We start from the raw sequence: 19,388 nt of genomic DNA, 5'->3' as shown, positions 1-19,388 counted from the left end.
TACACTATTCAGTGACAAAACCTGGTTATAGTTTACTATCCAGTCTACCTTATAGAGTAACTGCTTATCCTAAAAGTGAAATGTATGTACAAAGGGTGAAAAAAACGAAAATTTCAGACTTACCTTTTATTTACACCTCTGTGTAAGGTTTATTTAGTAGATTTCCAATAATGTCGATCACTTCCTAGGTAAAATTTCAAGTCACTGACCATAGATTTGCTTTGTTTTTTTAAAAAGTATTTATTTCTTTTACTAAGGAGGATGAATCAGGTAAAGAAGTTTACAGAAAAGATGTCCATATATAAAGAAAAATAGCAAAATATTTTTGGTCATAATTTAGAAACAAAGTAACCTATAAAAAGGAGACAGTTCCCCACTTCATCTCTTCCCTTGAAGAGTGTGAGTAAACGCTCTCAGTTCCTTGATATCCTCAGCAGGCCACGGATACGTCTGACAAGGGCCTGGATGAAACTATAGCGAGACCGGACTTTTGAATATAAACCTTCAATATCCAGGAGCTTCTTTTGTAGTGATTCTCCGAAGGCGTTGATGGCATCAGCCTGAAGCTAGAGGTAACACAACATTGTTAAAGTTGCTGATCACAGATTTCTTTCAGTCCGTGTCTTCCCATTTAAAACATCTTTCCATTTTTGTAATCCCGTCTTTCCAGTGTAAGATATTTTTAGATTTTTGTAATGTGGCACCAAATTAACCAAGTATTCATTTTCTACCTTAGAAATTTTTGGTAGGAATACTAGTGTATTTTCTTCTTTCTGTTTTAAATAGTGACAGCTTTTGACCTGGAATGTCTCTGCGAGGTGTGGTGGCACTCACATGGCATGTTGGTATTTGTGAAGCTGAGAGAGGAGGATCACAGGTTCAAGGCCAGCCTCAGGAACTTAGCGAAACCTTGTTTTAAAATAAACAAATAAAAAGGGCTGGTGGTATAGTTCAAAGGTTGGGTTTGACCAAATATGTTGGGTTTGATCTCCAGTACTCAAACAAACAACAATAACAAAAAAAAAAAAAAACAGGGTATCATTAAGTTACTGTCCACTGGCCTTGAACCTAAGATCTTCTGTCTCAGCCTCCCAAGTACTGGGATTACAGGTGTATGCCACCAAGCCTGGCTACAGTAGATATTTTAATGGCTGCTTTCAATCTCGCCATTAAGTTATTTCCTAAAAAATTAAATGTTGAAAGATACTTTGTGCCTAAAAAGTCTACAAAGCTAATCAAAAGATAACAGCAATTTCCAGATTGCTACAATTTCCATGACCAATGTCCCCCAAAAGTCTACATGCTAAATGTTAAGGGTCTGGTCAGCACGGTGCACCTGTGGGAGGTTCACAGGTCATGAAGGTGTGCCCTTGCAGTGTGCGGGATCACTGCCTCTTCCTTTCTCTCTTGCTCCTGGCCACGAGATGAGCAGATGACTCCGTGTGCCATCTGGCATGGCTACCAGAGGCCCAAAGCAACAGGTATTCCAGTGTTGGGCTAGAACCTCCAAAACTGTGAGCCCAAGTAAACCTTTTCTCTTCTTTAGTTAGTTATTTCAGGAATTCTGTTATAGTGGCAGAAAGATGACTCACAGATCATAATGCCTACTCATTACAGAACACCTAACCACCTAAGTAAGAGGCGCTACTGGGAGCTTCACATATACAAAACCTCATTTAACTCTGACATGGCCTTTTTTCCCTGTTTGTTTTTGTTATTAGAGATTGAATCTATGGGCATTCTACCTCTAAGTTACATCCCCCAGACCTTTTGATGCTTTACTTTGAAACAGGGTCTCACTAAGTTGTTCAGTCTTGCTATATTGCTGAGGTTGAAGTTGTCCGTGTGTGTGTGTGTGTGTGTGTGTGTGTGTGTGTGTGTGTGTGTGTTACTGGGGAATGAAACCAGGGGCATTCATTCTACCTCCGAGCTACATCCCCACCTCAATTTTTATCATTTATTTATTTATTTATTTATTTATTTATTTATTTATTTTGTGTGTGCGTGTGTGTGGTACTGGGGGTGGAAACCAGAGACTTTCTACCTCCGGGCTATACTCCCAGACCTATTTTTGGAAACAGGGTCTCACTAAGTTACTGAGAGCCTGACTAAGTAGCTGAGGCTGGCTTCGAACCTGTGCGATCCTCCTGTCTCAGCCTCCCAGGCACAGGGATTACAAGCGTGTGCCACCACGCCCGGCTTATCCTTTATTTTAAAAACAGGATCTCACTAAGTTGTGGAGGGCCTCACTAAGTGACTGAGGCTGGCCACGAACCTGTGATCCTGTCTCAGCCTCCAAGTCCTGGGATTACAAGCATGTGCCACACCACACCTGGCTTCTGAGGCTGTCCTTGAACCTGTAATCCTCTTGTTTCATCCTCCAGTGTACTGGGACTACCGTGCGTAACACCATGCCCAGCTTGGCAAGACCTTCTGAAGTTCAATTATCATTCCCAGTTCTTAAATGAAGAAACAGAGGCTCAGAAGGTAAGCTGTTCCCAGCTACACAGCTAGCCAGAATTCAGGTCAGGTCTGTGTATGCAACCCTGAATACTACGATCTTTATTAACATGCCAGGCTTTCCTTTTTACTTTAATAGAGAGAAAAGTGATTATGAGAGTAAGACCTTACCTGGTCTATATCATGTTGGCTTACTACGGCTAGTGCACTTCTAAAATCCAGATTGGTGTCCGAGGAGTAGGAATCTAGAGATAAGAGACATAGTCACATCAGCTTTGCAGCTGGGTATCTACTACAAAGTGGAAGAATCTGCCAAAAATGCACAACAGCATCATGAACAACACAGGTCCAGACTGGGATACAGCTCTTAACTTCAAGCCGTGGAGGCCTCTGGGGATGACTTCACTGGTCCATGCCAGAGTCCTAAGATTCCCTTCTGTTTCCTCCTGCCCAGGGGATCCAACACATGCTCCCGGGGCACAGACGCTCACTCTCGCAGTAAGAACCACAGGCAAGTGGCTGCCCACTTCTACTCTTCTGGACCAGCGGACCCTAGGGCCGTGGCAGCCCTTAACTGTAAGGTGCTAGAGAATGGTTGATGAGCAGGCCATACAGTACTCTTACGCTCAGCATAATTTTCCATGAACCGAAAGTAAAATAAAAAATAGCTATGTCTACTGACTGTGTAGTTCTTGCTTACCTAATTCACTTAGTAACCTGAAACATAAAAAATAAAAGTAGCTGAGTGTGGTGGCCCTAAGATACAGTTTCAGCTCCTTGGGAGGCTGAGGAAAGAGAATCACCTGAGCCCAGGAGTTTGTTCAGATTAGACAACAAAAAGAGATCTTGTATCAAAAGAAAAGTAACACTTTAAGGCACTGAAATAAACCATTTTCAAAATATTACCTTGTAGTCTTCTGTTTTTAAATAAGGTTCTGGAGGCAAACAAGGAATCTTGGGAATCCGTGGGTGTGCAATGTAGCAAGTAGTACTCCAGATGGCGCCAAAGTATAAATAGGCAGGTCTCTATGATAACTGAGCGCAGGTTAAAGGACATAACCTCATCGCGTATTTTTAAGTAACCAGTTTCTGAGAAGGAGAAAAAGGAGCACTGCACTCACATAACAGAGCCCCTACAACCTTAGTGTACCAGGTAGGGCTGAGGCTCCTCTGGAGGTGCCTTCAGAGAAAGCGTCAAGGTCTGTGGAGAGGGAGGTGGGGACCCCAGGGTGCTGTGCCCAGTCTTGAGACCTTAACTCCTGCCCAGACACAAAGTGTCTGTATTAGCCATGTGTGGTGGCGCATGCTTCTAATCCCAGTACTTGAGAGGCTGAGGCAGGGGGATCACAGCCAGCCCCGGCAACTTAGTGAAGTTGTTAGTAACTTAGTGAGACCTTGTTTCCAAATAATATAATAAAAAGGGTTGGGGGTGCAGAGCTCGAAGGTAGAATGCCCCTGGGTTCAATCCCCAATACCAAACAAAAATAGTGTTTGAATTATGGTATTACTCTCTACTCTAAAAGCTGAAAGGAAACTTAAATTGTAATTTGGAAACATATCAGGCATTTATGGAAAGAAAATTCACAGTAGTCCCATCTCCTTCCCTCTGGTTTTGGTGGCCCAACAACGTGAGATTAAGTAAACAGCTCCCACACTGAGGTCTCAAACGTCACAGGATACACGAACAAAGGGAAAGCAGCTTAGCTCGATTGTTGATCAACTTGACCAAGCGCCGTCTCGCTAAAACATACTTCTGGGCAGTGGAAATTTTATCAACACCAGCAGGCATCACAGACTGACACAACTAAAAGAAGGAAAGAGAGGAAATCTTAGAGCGATATTAATCACAACAAACTTAACAAAGTTCACTCTATGCAGGTGGCTATGAGTGCTGTGGAGAACACTTAATAAAGTTAAAATTCCTCATGGACAACAGTTCATCACCTAAAGATGAGAGCCAAGGAAGCAGCTGAATTCACAAGAGGAATGTTCACCTGCTGCCTTTTGAGAACTCTGTCCCAGAAACAGACATTTCCAACCCGCTAACGGGCCCACCAACCCTGAATTTCCTGTCACATTAAAACAAAACAAGTTTTTCAAGTAGAAGATGAAACAATGAGATGGAGAATCCCTGCGATGGCTGTCAGGCATCTTCTGAAGGAAATGAACACAGACTATGGTATAACAAACGTGCAATCGTCAACCAAAGCCCCCCCGAACACACTTCAATTTGGCAAACACCTAAGCGCCCAGTAGTTTAATTGAGGGGTGGTGGTGGTACTGGGGGTGGAACCAGTGGCTTCCTACCTCCGGGCTATATTCCCAGACCTATTTTATATTTTATTTGGAAACAGGGTCTCACTAAGTAGCTGAGGCTGGCTTCCAACCTGTACATTCCTCCTGTCTCAGCCTCCCAAGCGTGGGGATTACAATCATGTGCCACCACGCCTGGCTTAATTTAGTATTTGGACACTGGGTTTGACACAGGTGTACTGAAGTGGGGCTTCACGGGATGCCCCGGCTTTAATATGATGATGCAGGTCGTCATACAACAGACATGGCCCTCCATATCCCAGGCTCTGCGTGTGCAGAATCAACCAACCACATGTCAAAATTATTTTTTTTTAAATTGTATCTAGCCGGACGTGGTGGTGCACACTTGTAATCCCAGCATTCGGGAGGCTGAGACCTGGAGGATCGCGGTTCGCAGACAGCCTCAGCTACTTAGTGAGGCCCTCTGCAACTCAGTGAGACCCGGTTTCAAAATAAAGAATAAAAAATAGAGCAGGGGGTGTAGCTCGGAGGGCAAATGCCCCTGGGTTCCATCCCCAGACCCGAAAAAAAAAATTGTATCTAGCCGGACGTGGTGGTGCACACTTATAATCCCAGCGCTTGGGAGGCTGAGACAGAAGGATCACACAGGTTCAAAACCAGCCTCAGCTACTTAGTGAGGCTCTCAGCAACTTAGTGAGACCCTGTTTCAAAATAAAATGTAAAAAAGGTTGTAGCCCGGAGGTAGAGGCCCCTGGGTTCCATCCTCAGCACCACAAACAAACAAACAAACAAAAAACCCTGTATATAGCCAGGCGTGGTGCATGCCTGTAATCCCAGTACTTGGGAGGCTGAGACAGGAGGGTCGCAGGTTCAAGGACAGCATCAGCAAGTAGTGAAACTCTCATCAACTGAGTGAGACCCTATCTCCAAATAAGAAAATCGGTCTGGGGTGTAGTTCAATGGTAGAGGCCTGTGGGTTCAATTCCCAGTACCACAAAAAGATAAAAAAAGAAAAACCTGCGTCTATGCTGAATGCATTTGGACTTTTTCCATTATCACTATTCCCTAAAAATACAGTATAACAATTTGCATGGCATTTACATTGTATTAGGTATTATACGTAATTTAGAGATGATTTAAAGTGTAAAGGATAGTGAGCATTATATACAAATGCCGCACCCTTTGTATAATGGACCCAAGCAGGCTGATTATGATATGCACCAGGGTAGGAGCAAGGGTGCCTGGAATCAATAACCTGTGTATACTGAGGAACTCAACAAACCACACACAGGGAGGAAGGGCTGCCAGACGTAAACCTTCCAAAGCTAGTCAGGAACCCTCGTCACCCTGCTCCTCCTAGTCAGGAACCCTCGTCACCCTGCTCCTCCTAGTCAGGAACCCTCGTCACCCTGCTCCTCTTAGTCAGGAACCCTCGTCACCCTGCTCCTCCTAGTCAGGAACCCTTGTCACCCTGCTCCTCCTAGTCAGGAACCCTTGTCACCCTGCTCCTCCTAGCTGTGTCCTCCTGGGCCAGTTTCCTCGCACGTCACCTGCCTCGTGTTTTCAGGCAGCTCAGGGTCTGCTTGACCAAAGTTCCCTGTGATTATCAAGAGTGATCAGAGGGCCTAGGCTGGGGCTATTCTTATTAGTAGCATGGAATTTTTTATGAAGTCTGTTGTGAATCAAAAAGATAGCGCAGTATCCAGCCTGCCACAGGACACCACAAAGCCTCAGCACTGTTAGAAACCGGCCACGCAATGCCTTACAGCTCAGCTGTGCAAGTGGAAAAGAAGGCCAGCAACTTCAAGAGAGCCTAGTGGGGTGGGGTGGCTCACACATGCAATCCCAGTGCTTTGGGAGGCCGAGACAGGCGGATCCCAGGTTCAAGGACAGCCTCAGCAACATAGAGATTCTCAGAAACCTAACAAGACCCTGTTTCAAAATAAAGATCAAAATAGGGATGGAGAGCACATCTCAGATGTGGAGTGACCCTGGGTTCAATCCTTGGTAACATACACACACACACACACACACGTCTAGTGACTTAGCTTGTTTAGCTACAGTAAAGTCAGCAGAATGATGATTCTGGGTCTCTGAGAGAAGGTGGTCAAGCCTGACATGCTAAACCATTGGTTTGAAAATTCTGCTAAGTGGATACTAAAGGTGCTGAAGGCACAGAGACACTTAAATTCTACTGAATAAACATCTGCAGTAGAACTGCTGGTTCTCGGCCCAGACTTCAGAGTATAAATTACCCAAAACTCTTCCTTCAAAAGGCCAGCTGCCTTTCTATGTTCTTGAATGGGACTACATAACCATTTTTTCATCCACAGTATCTATGCTGATGAGGCTGGTGCAAAGGTGAGAAAGAGACTCTTCTTCCAGTCACAGAAGAATCCCTCCAATTCCTTCAGTCCCGGTGAGTGTATTATCCTCACTCCCAGGCCTGAGACCAGTACCCCCACCCCTGTTAGTAAAAGCAGTGGTTTCTCAAGAAGACCCCACACCAGGGTCCTACCTCTTTGATCTCATCCGGGGGAAGCTGCTCTACGTTCTGTAGCTTGTTGACGCTGCGTCGGTGACTGTCGTAATAGCTGAAGAAATCACTGGCACTCTGTTTCAACAGGTAGACAATAATGCCCAAGCCGGGCAGGCGCCAATATGGAACCACTGGAGCTTGGGTGTCTAATAGATGATATAAACCAATGTTTTACTTACTAGCATCAGGTGAATATTAAATGATCTGTTTCAACAATAGATGCTCCAGAATCTAAGGACATGTAAACGATCATTAAAACCAATCCAAGATAATGTTTTGTTCTGAGGTACTGGGGATGGAACCCAGGGGCATTCTACCTCCAAGCTACACCCCCAGCCCTGTTTTTTATTCTTTATTTTGAAATAGGGTCTCACTAAGTTGCAGAGAGTCTCACTAAGTAACTGAGGCTGGCCACGAACCTATGGTGCTCCTAAGCCTCCTAAGTACTGGGATGACAAGTGTGTGCCACCACACCCGGCTTACGACTAGGTGCAAGCACCAACGATAGTTCAAAGAACAAAGACGAGGAGCTACTGTAATCAGGTACATACAGACAGAAGGCTGGAGACCCTAAGACAGAAAGAACCATGTCTGGTCGACCTTCACTGAGCTTTTCCATTATTGAGAATACCTCTTTAAGGTCCCCTCTGAGAACTCTTGTGAAAGTTACATACTGCTGTATCGCCCCCACACACACATATAATACGCATTAGCAATTTTGGGATTCCTGACCCCAGGTTTCTGCTTTACCCAATAGCTCTGATATTACTACATATTTACTAGACTACATATTTCTGGATACTGAACTGACAGTTCAAAGTCATTCTTCCAAAAGATACAAGAACTAAAATATTACAAAAATATAACTAGAATTAAGTGCTAAGTCTTTTACTACAACTCTATTTAAATAGCAAAATGAAATGATTTGCCTTTCACCAGGCTACCTTCCCATGAAGGTGGAAAGAAAAAGTGGGATGACTTAAAAACTGTTTGCAGAAGCTAGGCATGGCGGTGCATGACTATAATCTGACTACTCAGGAAGCTGAGACAGAAGGACTGCAGATTTAAGGGTGATACTAAGTGCATCACTCCTCTGCAACAGACTGATACACTTAGCAACCTAGCATGACCTTGCTTCGATACAAGATTAATAAAAGGGCTGGGGGTGTAGCTCAGAGGCAGAATGCCACTAGGTTCAGTCCCCAGTAAGAAGGAGAACAGTAACAATACCATCCTAGAGGTGTTTTGTGTAGTGTAATTAGAGTATCTTCTTCTAACGACTGAGGAGTTTTGTGGAAATCCCTCAGTCACTTCAAGTTAAATTTGTGGATAATCCTTGTTTAATGGCCCCAACTGCCATTGCTGAAATTCTTGCTTCCTTCACTACCAACTCCCTGAACTTGCTCTGAAGTCAGATCTCACAGATCTTCTGTGCAGGGGATATACTTTTGGAGGATGTTGTAACTAATCATGAGCTCTGATTTGCCAGGCTTTCTTTTCCATCCTTTAATAAAGATGTAACCATCTTCACAATTTAGGTCACTATACAGCGCCTTCTCCTGGTGAAGCTGGGCATCCTCGCACCCAGATGACAGCTTGTGACCTCAACCCTGGGAAAAGAAATCCACAAGCTATCCAGAGGACGGTCTACTGTAGAGGACCCCAGAGCACTCCAGGAGCTGTCCCTACAACGACTACCTTGCTCGTGTCTAGTAGTATTAGCGTTCAGAGGCCGACAGGCATCAGATAAGGATGACGTGTGGAAACTGGGTCCAGAGACAAGTCCCACAGAGGCCTTGAACTCTATGGTCTGGGAAGCAGATGTGCTGCAGGAAGGGCCTCTGGATCACAGCTAAGAATTAATGTGCTATGTGAAAATCTAACAATAGCCAATATCAGGTACTACTCAGGGCCAGGCTCCGTTCTTAAAGCACGTTAAATTTTAATATTAACACAATTATCATAATTCATTGGAAGAGAGCTTGTTTTTATTTCCATGCAGGTAAGTAAATTTAGGCACAAGGAGAACAAGTAACTTTTCCTGAAGTTGTATCAGTAGTAAAGGCATTCCCTAACAGAACTGGGACTCACATCCAGGGAGTTTGTCACAAACTCCTTTTTTTTTCGTTTTGTGGAAATGGGGATTGAATTCAGGGGCATTCTACCTCCAAGCTACAGCCAGCCCTTCTCATGCTTTTTGTTTTTATTCTGAAACAGGGCCTCCCCAGGTTGATGTGGGCCTCATTAAGCTGCGAAGGCTGGCCGCAAGCCTGTGATCCTCCCTCAGCCTTCCAACTCCTGGGATTAAAGGCGTGAGCAGCCACCCCCGGCTTCGACCTCTTCTCAGCCGCTAGATTAAACTGCCTCTCTATTCTCAGACCTGTGAGACCACATATCCCTCATCCATGTGCCTAGAACTGGCCGGGGGAAATAGGTTGTTAACCCTAAAAGCACCCAAGAAAAAATAGCAATCGATATATAAGACTTTAAGTATTAAACACAAGACAGGTGCAAGGGCACACACCTGTAACCCCAGTACTTGGAGAGCTAAGCCAGGAGGATGGCAGGCTCAAGGCCAGGCTCAGGAATTTAATAGAACCCTTAGAAAAAAATTAAATATAAAAGAATAATATGAGAGCCGGGTGTGGTGGCGCGCGCTTATAATCCCAGCATTCATGAAGCTGAGACCAGAGGATCGCGGTTCGCAGCCAGCCCCAGCTATAGTGAGGCCCTCTGCAACTCAGTGAGACCCTGTTTCAAAATAAAGAATAAAATATAGGGTAGGGGGTGTAGCTCGGAGGTCAAATGCCCCTGGGTTCCATCCCTAGACCCGCATTAAAAAAAAAAAAAAAAAAAAAAGAAGAATATGAGCCAGGAGTGGTGATGCACACCTGTAATTCCAGTTCTTGGGAAGCTGACAGGAAGATCACAGGTTTGAAGCCAGCCATAGCAACTTGGTGAGACCCTCTGCAACCTACTGACACCCTGTTTCAAAATTAAAAAAAAAAAAAAAAAAAAAAAAGAGCCAGGTACAGTGATGCACACCTGTAATCTCAGTACTTAGAAGGCTGAGACAGGTGAACTGCAGGTTCAAGGACAGCCTCAGCAAGTAGCAAGACCCAGTGACATAGCAAGATCCTACCAAAGGGAAAAAACAGAGATATGATATGTAAGACCTCAAATGGAAAAGCAACTAAATGAAGTTTTCGTTAATTATCAGTGATATATTACTAGCATATGGTAAATGTTACTGAAGACTAAATGACAAAACTACAAATTTGTTTGAACATATGATGCCCAGATTACATTTGTTTTAAAAGGTTAGTTTTGGCCAGGCATGGTGGCACATGCCTGCAATCTCAGTACTTGGGAGAATGAGACAGGAGGATCATAGGTTCGAGGCTAGCCTCAGTAAATTAGTTAGACCCTCAGCAACTTAACAAAACCCTGTTTCAAAATAAATAAATAAATAAAAAGGGTGGTGGTGTACTTTGAAAGTAGAACACCCCTAGACTGAATCCCAAGTACTCCTCCCCCAAAAAAGTTAGTTTCAAGGAGAAAAAAAAGCATTACTTTTTTTTTTTTTTTTTAAAGTACTGGGGATTAAACCTAGGGACATTCTACCTCCATGCCACATCTCCACCCCTTTTAATTTTTTATTTTGAAACAGGATCTTGGTAAACTGATCAGGCTCTTGCTAAATGGCTGAGGCTGGCCTCAAACCTGTGATCCTCCTATCTCAGCCTCACAAGAACGGGGATTATAGGTGTGCACCACCAGGCCTGGTTGCTAAGCATTGCCTTTTTAAGACAAGAGGTCTCCATCAAGAACAGACCTATAAGATTAATAAACAGACTGATGCTCATTTACCAATTGCCAGCTAGAAAGGAAACAGGTCAGGTTAAAAGTTACTGGTCAGCGACAGGGAACCTCCTCTTGCGAATGAAAAGGGGCCTCTGCATAGGATTTCCAACCATTCCACGACCCTGCAAGGTAACGATGACCTCTGTTCACACTGGTGGAGATACCTGGACTAGAAAGACACTTTCATGTGCTGGAGGGCAGGGGTTTGAATCCTCCAGTGTGGCTGTGGCCCTTTTGTATTCTAGAGTGATCCTCCTGGCAACAAACTTTTTTTTTTTAATAGTACCAGAGATGGAACCCAGGGGCACTGTTACCTCTGAGCTACACCCCCAGCACAATTTTTTTTTAGTCTTTTTATTTTTTTGAAACAGAGTCTCACTGAGTTGTGAAAGGCCTCGCTAAGAATCTGAGGCTGTCCGTGAACCCTAATCCTCCAGTCTCCCTCTGGAATGCTGGGATTACAAGCGTGCGCCACCACACCCAGCTTGGCAACAAACTTTTTGATTACAGAGGAGGAAGCTAGAACCACAGAGAATATATTAATTTACTTCACTAAGCCAAAGGAAGTGTCTTATGTTTCAAGTTTATATTACCTAGCCATTTCACCTCATAGACTATGACTATAAATCTTTACAGCTACTTCCCGAATGTCTTTAAGACATATTTTCATCTTTGAAAGTATACTCCAAATGAAATTACTACTTGAAAGGTATCTTATGAGCTACTAAGGACTTCTGCTGGGTGGGGATGTGGCTGGCCTGGAGTCCCTGGATTCAATCCCTAGCACCTCAAAAAAAAAAAAAAAAAAAAAAAAAAAAAAAAAAAAGAGTAGGATATCTGCTTCCAAGAATGATAAACAAATCATACCACATAAGAACCTGCCCCTCCCTCCCTCCTCAGCTGGAAACTAAAACTCCCCAGACATAACACAGACAGAAGCAGACAGACACAGTGGGAGAGGCAGGACTACCACCAGGAAGCAGAGCGGCAGGCCCTCCGGCCAGGGGTTGAAAGAAATGACCAAACGCAAAGGGGCAAGAAGAACATTTAAGGAAGAAGGAATCATTTCTATTTTTATTGCAATGGTGGCTATACAACTATATTTTACTACCAAAACTATTCAAACTGGGTATCTAAAATGGGTAAATAAAGGCCGGACATGGTGGCGCACGCTTGTAATCCCAGCGCTTGGGAGGCTGAGACAGGAGGATCGCGCAGGTTCGAAGCCAGCCTCAGTTGTGAGGCTCTCAACAACTTAGTGAGACCCTATTTCCAAATAAAGTATAAAATAGGGCTGGGAGTATAGCCTGGAGGTAGAACGCCCCTGGGTTCCACCCCCAGTGCCACACTAAATAAATAAATAAATTTTTAAAAAGGGTAAATATAGCTGGGTATGGTGACACATGCTTGTAATCCCAGCATTTGGGAGGCTGCGACAAGGGAATCACAGTTCGAGGCCAGCCTCAGTGACTTATTGAGGCCCTTTGCAACTCAGTGAGGCCCTGTTTCAAATAAAAAATAAAAAATAGGGCTGGGGTGTCGCTCAAAGGTAGAATGCCCCTGGATTCCATCCCTGGTACCACAAAACATAAAATAAAATAAAATGGGTAAATACTGTTGTATGTAAATACTACCTCAATTTGAAAAAAGTATAATCCTACTAGCTAGGATATTTTATAACAGTTAAGACTTCTTAGGTATGTGCGTGTGTATGTATATAAGGCTAGATATTATTAAAATAATATTCTCAGGCTGAGCGTGGTGGTGCACACTTATAATCCTAGTACTTGAGAAGCTTGAGACAGAGGACCACAGGTTTGTGGCCAGCCTCACCTACTTAGTGAGGCCCTCTGCAACTTAGTGAGACCCTGTTTCAAAATAAAGAATAAAAGAAAGGGCTAGGGGTGTAGCTTGGAGGTAGACTGCCCCTGGGGTCCATCTCCAGTGCCCCCCCCAAAAGTAATATTCTCAGAAATCTTACCCAAAGACTTCCTCAAGCCACAACCAGAGCAGGCCATCACCACTACCAAGATAGGAATGAGCTTTGCCTTTTGAGTGTCCATAGGATAGCAGCTTTAAGCAGTCCTACCCCATATTCCAAATCTTCCCTATGACTGACTGACTCATTAGGAAATCACAGGCTACGTCAGCCTACTTTGTATCTAAATTTTACTTTGCTGTGTTATACCAAATTTGGAGCTATAATACTAAACCCAATTTAGACTGAATTCTGCATAAGCTGATTTAACATATAAAAATGCCTGCTGTGTTTTTATATTTTTTACCCAGCTAGCTCACTCAACAGTCCTAGATATTTGCTTTGGGATCTCAAGTACTATTTAAAACCACCCTCCCTCACACAGCTCTTGTAGATTTAGTCTCAGAAAATCCTGAATTTCTCTATTCTCTTGAGGTTTATACGCAGGCCCAACAATAGTACCTCCTACACCTTCTCTAAAAAGTCATCTTTAAATTTCTCTATTAATGACTCATATAAGGAAAGGACTGTATCTCACTGGCTCCAGGATGGAAAGCTGTGTCATATCATAGCAACTTTGTTCTTCAGATACAGCAAAAAACAGGGCTCACCTTGTCGTGGTCCATCTCTATTAACGGTTTCTGAGAGGCTAGGGGTAAAAAGACACACACCATGCTGGAAGGTGGGGGAACTCTGTAGCATGAGTGACTGGCAATATTCCATTACATTGGCACAAATCTACAACGGAAAAACAGTAGTAACAAAAATATTAGCCTCCAAGATACGCTCATGTCATAGAAATCTAGATTTGAAGGAGAATAAGGTTCTAGATAAGCTTGCAAAATAACACGTGTTATTTTTGCCCGTCTTCCCTGACACACAAACTTGAGACACGGTCATGGAGGAGGGCTGCTCCCACCTGCTGCATGGCCAGCTCGACCTCGTCCTTCTTGTTCACTCGATCTCCCTCCACGTTGTCATCTTGAAACTTAAACTGTCGCAGTCTGTCGGAGCCTCCAAAGCGACTTAGCAGTCCTAAACACTGGCGCTGAGGAAGAGAAAAAGATAGTTCACTGATACCTAGCTGAATGTGTTCAAACTTAGTGACCTCTCCCTCTTGGAGGGAAAAAAGAGGAAAACTAAGTGGAGAATGGAAGCCTCTTGAAAGCGTCTGCTGCAATCTTCCAACTGAGCCAGCTAAAAGTAGCACTATTAAAATTTAGCTTTTTGCAAAGGTAGGAACTCATAAAAAAAAATCTCTTTTTAGCAATCCCCAATATAATCTGGCATGGAATTTTATATGTCATAAAAAGTATTTAATAATTCTTTGGGATATAGTCATTAACAGAAACACAACAAACAGATGAAGAACAAAATAAGACTGCAACTGGAAGATGGTTCACAACCAACCATAATTTCTTCTAAGGCCCACTTACAGGCTGCTAAACTGGAACAGCCTGAGGTTCCTTCCAGAGACTTCTGTAAGGGGGGAGAATATATAGGTAGTCTTGACAGAGAAAATGCAAATGTTACTATTTGAAATGTTGGTGCTTTCCATCTCAGAAGACAACTGTTCCCATGGATCTCAGAGAGAAAGAAAAGCTTTTCAAAACCATCAGAACATCCAGAGGGTGGCACATGGGTTTGGGTTCCATCCACAAGTGTAACTTTTTGCTATGTGACTGGGACAAGTGACCTAATTTCCTCAAGCCTTTATGTTCACAGTTCCCTTCTTTTTTGTTAAGGATGGCACTCAGGGACATTCTACCACCGAGACGCAACCCCCAGCCCTTTTTATTCTGAAATAGGGGCTCGCTAGGTTGCTGAGTCTCACTGAGTCGCTGAGGCTGGTCTCAAATCTGGAATTATCCAGCCTCAACCTCCCAAGCTCCCAGCTCTCAATGTTCACATTTCTAAAATGGTAGTAACGATTCCTCATATAAGATTACTGTCACAATTATCTGGGAAACTGTACTGTATTTAAAGTGTTTGACACACAGCAAAAGCATATATTTTATAGATATAATAGGCATATGTGGTTTAAATAAATTTGGATATAGTATAACTTACAGAGCAAAGTATAATATGAATTTATTTTGCCAAAATAGTCTTACCTATTTTTTCTTACACATAAAATGCTATGAACGATCTATCAGGAAGGTCCTTTTGGAGTTTTTGGATAGTGTCCCTTTCTAGAAAGCTGTATAATAAAATGTCAAATTGTACTATGTATATATGTGTATAAATAAATACCATCTACGTTATTTAATCCAGAACTTAAAATATGTACGCAAAAATGCAGGTAAGTCTTACTTCTCTTTTAGTAGAACTAGGGCTCAAACCCCTAGCCTCATGCTTGCTACCACTAAGTTACATCCCCGGACCTAGCACTTTTGTTTTGAAAACTTGAAAAACAAAAAATGTTTATGAAAAGAGGACAGGTTAAGAAAACTGTATGTAAACAATGGAATATGAATTTCATATAATTACTCTATAACTAATAAGGAGTAAAAATATTCAAATCAAAGCAGGCCAAGAGGCTCCCAGAAATGCTATGATAAAATATTTAACTGATAAAGTATGTGCTATGTTAGAATATATTGAAAGGAGATTATACATCTGAAGGAGAGTTTAAGAATAAATTAGTAGTAAGTACATAAAAACCAAGCAAATTAAAAAAAAGATTCAGTAGCAATGATTAACTCTAAGGAAAACAAAATGTTCCATGGAAGAGTAACAGTACTGCCCATGGCTTGATCAAACAATGACATTTACAATCATAATAATGTAACACTAAATATTAATCTAACCAAAGATATAAGTATAATTGAGCTTCAGGGAATATGAGAAATATACATATTCTGTGGTAGAAGAAAAGGAGTTACCAGATTTAAACTCTTTATTTTTTTGAGTGGAAAGTCAAAAGATGATTTCCAAAATGGAAAAAATTAGGTAGCAGAAATTAAATGTGTTATTTAGAGATCACAAAGAATCAATTTTAACTGTTGAAAGGGGTTGCCTAAATCTAAGGAGCAGAATGGGGAGGACGGTTGGAAGATGGTGATATTTTGTACAAATCTCAAACTACTACTAAAAGAAATGAGAATCAGTTACCTGAAATCTTCCAATATGTCCCTGTAGCTCCATTAGAGATCCTTCATTTACATCAACATCAAGTTCACTTAATATACCTACAAAATTTGCAATAGTGTTAAATACAGTTTTATACTAAAATAAACATTAAAAACTAGAATGAAGCTGGGTGTGGTGGCACACGCTTGGAATCTCAGTACTTGCAAGGCTGAGAAGGGGGATCGCAGGTTCTTGGCCAGTCTCAGCTACTTAGTGAGGTCCTTAGTGAGACCCTGTTTCAAAATAAAAAATAAAATAAAATAGGGCAGGGTGTGTAGCTCAGAGGTAGAATGCCCTTGGTTTCCATCCCAGAACCAAAAAAAAAAAAAAAAAAAAAAAAATATATATATATATATATATATATATATATATCCCTAAGACAAGATTCTGATTGTATATTCTTTGTGTATGAACAGATTCTTGCCATAAAAGCAGTTTGGGTTTTTTTTGGAATTTTTGTTTTGTTTTGTTTTTTGTTATTAGGGATTGGACACATGGGCATTCTACTTCCAAACTACACACCCAGCCTTATTTAATTTTTATTTTTTGAATCAGGCTCTCATTAGGCTGATGAGAGTGTAACTACCTGCTGAGGCCATCCTTGAATGTGGATCCTCCTGTCTCAGTCTCCCAAGTACTGGATTACTGCAGCAGCATGCCAAGCTCCCATAAGTTTCAAGAAATATAATTTTATAAAGCTGTAAATGCCTTTCATAGATTAATAATGCCAATACCAGCACATGGACATTTATATAAAGTCTGAAACCCAGACTGAAGTGGTGATTTCGAAAGACATTTTTAAAGTTTTCAAGAAAAATCTTTCACTTATAACCATCCACAAGAAAGTTAAAAGTTCCTACACTTCTAAACTCAGAGGTTAACTACTTTCTAGGGAAAGAGTTCAGACCTCTAAGATGAATGTTCAGCATAGAAGGAAAAAGTGGCCAACGCAGGCCATCAACAATGAGGACTGACAGCTGAGAGAAAATCCCTGCGGAGCGAGCAGCGTGATCCAGCTTATGGCTCTCAGCTGCCCCTCAAAGCAGCACAGAGGAGAGAAGATAAACCAACAAATTCCACAATTTGCAGGGAAGTAAACGTAAACTGTTAAGTCTTGGACAAACGAAGAGAAAAACCATCGCACTCCTGGGCCCTCAGTACAGTGGGAAGGGTGGCCTGGCCTGTGTCATCAAAGGACAGTGGACGGAGTCAGACTTTGACACCCGCAGGCTGGGTGCAGAGGACTCAGATCTCCTCAGAGGAGCGCAGGCTTCTGTACTGCAGCAAGCACTGTGCTCAGCTGCATCAAAGGGCTCAGCTGACGCATCTTCAGAAAGGAAAAATACTGGGCGGGGGATCAGGGGTGCCTCACTCTTCCTCCAGAGCAAGAGCCGGGCGTGGTGGGGACACTTGCAATCCCAGTGCTTGGGAGGCTGAGACTGGAGGATCACAGGTTCACAGCCAACCTCAGCTACTTAGTGAGGCCCTCCATAACTTAGTGAGACCCCCCTTTTCAAAAAAATTAAAGAATAAAAAACAGGGCTGGGTGTAGCTCAGGAGTAGAATGCCCCTGGGTTCAACCCCCTGTTCTGGGTGTGTGTGTGGGGGGTCCTCCAACTTTTTAAATGTTTTACTAATGAACATACATCTTTTCTGTGTATAGTGGTAGTATTGGGGATTAAAGTTAGGAGTATTCTAACACTGAGTTACATGCCCAGACCTTTTTTATTATTTTTTAATTTCAAACAGAGTCTCAAAAAGTTGCTGAGGGCTCACTAAGCTGCTGGACCTTGAACCTAGATCCTCCTGTCAGCCTTCCAAGGGGAGCAATGTGCTACTGTGCTCAGCTGAGGATATATTATTTTTATAATAAACTTAGTACTTACATAAAGGGTGGTAACTCTATTTGCAGGACCAATTTCAATAAGTCATATAAGGCTCCAGAATAACAAAACCTGATTCTATTAAGTCTATGTCAGTCTGTAGAGAACTATGAAAAGTCCATCCGACACAATCAACTCACCTGGAAGTGCTGCTTTACTTATAATTCCCGTCAGCAGAGCCAATTCCTGCAAAGAGCCAGCACTAACATCCTGACAGCGGAGAATGGCTTGTATGGTATCAGAATGGGAGATAAGGAACTGCAGCACCTGAGCCGGGGCAGGAAACGTGGGAGGAACGGGTAGAAGGGAAGAGAAGTGAAGGATGAATGTTTACTTCATCTTTTCAGTAATGGTAAAGCAAGTAATTAAATGGAATGAAGAAGAATAAAAAAGCAATCATTTCCTGCACTTACCTGGTTTATTCCTTCAGGAAGAAAGCAACTAAAATGCACAAGAAAGCTAACGATAAAAACTATTTCAAAACTTATAAATTAATATTAAAGGCTACTGCAGAAGAGTACAGTATAACTTGAAACCAATGTGTGAAAACTTTTATTTGGCCCTATTTTGTTTGTGTTTGCCTAGTGGTAAAACCTAGGGACATTCTATCTCTGAGATACAGCTGCAGCCCTGTTTTATTTTTTATTTTTAAACAGGATGTTGCTAAGTACCTCACTAAGTTGCTGACTCTGTCTTCAAACCTGTGATCCTCCTGTCTCTACTTCCCATAGACTGGGATTACTGTCATGTGCCATGCCTGGCATTTTCTTTTGTTTGGTTTATTTTATTTTGTGGCACTGGGGATGGAACCCAGGGGCATTCTACCTCCGAGCTACAGCCCCAGCCCTATTTTATTTTTATTTGAAAACAGGATCTCCCTAGGTTGATGAGAGTCTCACTATTTGCTGAGGCTGTCCTCGAACCTGAAATTCTTGTTTCAGCCTACCAAATACTGGGATGACAAGTCTGTACTATCATGTCTTTTTTTTTTATACAAATGAAATTACATAAGAATTTTAAATGAATGGGTATAAAACGGCTACTGAATTCAAGAAGTTGCTTTATGAAAAGTCTAACAGGAAAACAATCACATAAAAGCTTTTGTCTAGTTCTCCTTTGGGTGTGGTAAAAACAAAGGAGACACAGCTCTATGGAGGAGTCTCTCAGCACTCTCCCTAATGACTATCTCAACATATGCCTTGAAGGCAGAGACTAAGCCAAAACAAAACAGGACAAACAAGCCGAGCACCTGAATCTC

At 42.4% G+C, this 19,388-nt stretch overlaps 1 protein-coding gene across 1 annotated transcript in view; it reads right to left on the bottom strand.

The window, feature by feature from the left end:
- Positions 1-413: 413 nt before the first annotated feature.
- Positions 414-19,388, bottom strand: part of NUP205 (nucleoporin 205) — a gene marked incomplete at both ends in the record, with an annotated part of 77,501 nt that continues 58,526 nt past the window's right edge. Inside the window, 9 exons of the mRNA XM_080701798.1 lie at positions 414-566; positions 2,632-2,705; positions 3,367-3,495; positions 4,141-4,264; positions 7,253-7,419; positions 13,727-13,853; positions 14,035-14,163; positions 16,230-16,306; positions 18,271-18,397. Of these exons, the coding sequence (XP_080557924.1) occupies positions 414-566; positions 2,632-2,705; positions 3,367-3,495; positions 4,141-4,264; positions 7,253-7,419; positions 13,727-13,853; positions 14,035-14,163; positions 16,230-16,306; positions 18,271-18,397 (1,107 nt within the window). The remainder of the gene's footprint in view (positions 567-2,631; positions 2,706-3,366; positions 3,496-4,140; positions 4,265-7,252; positions 7,420-13,726; positions 13,854-14,034; positions 14,164-16,229; positions 16,307-18,270; positions 18,398-19,388) is intronic.

This window comes from Muscardinus avellanarius, assembly GCF_963383645.1.
Source record: "Muscardinus avellanarius genome assembly, chromosome: 9".
Classification (NCBI taxonomy): Eukaryota; Metazoa; Chordata; class Mammalia; order Rodentia; family Gliridae; genus Muscardinus; species Muscardinus avellanarius.
This window is presented reverse-complemented; position numbering and strand designations above follow the sequence as displayed.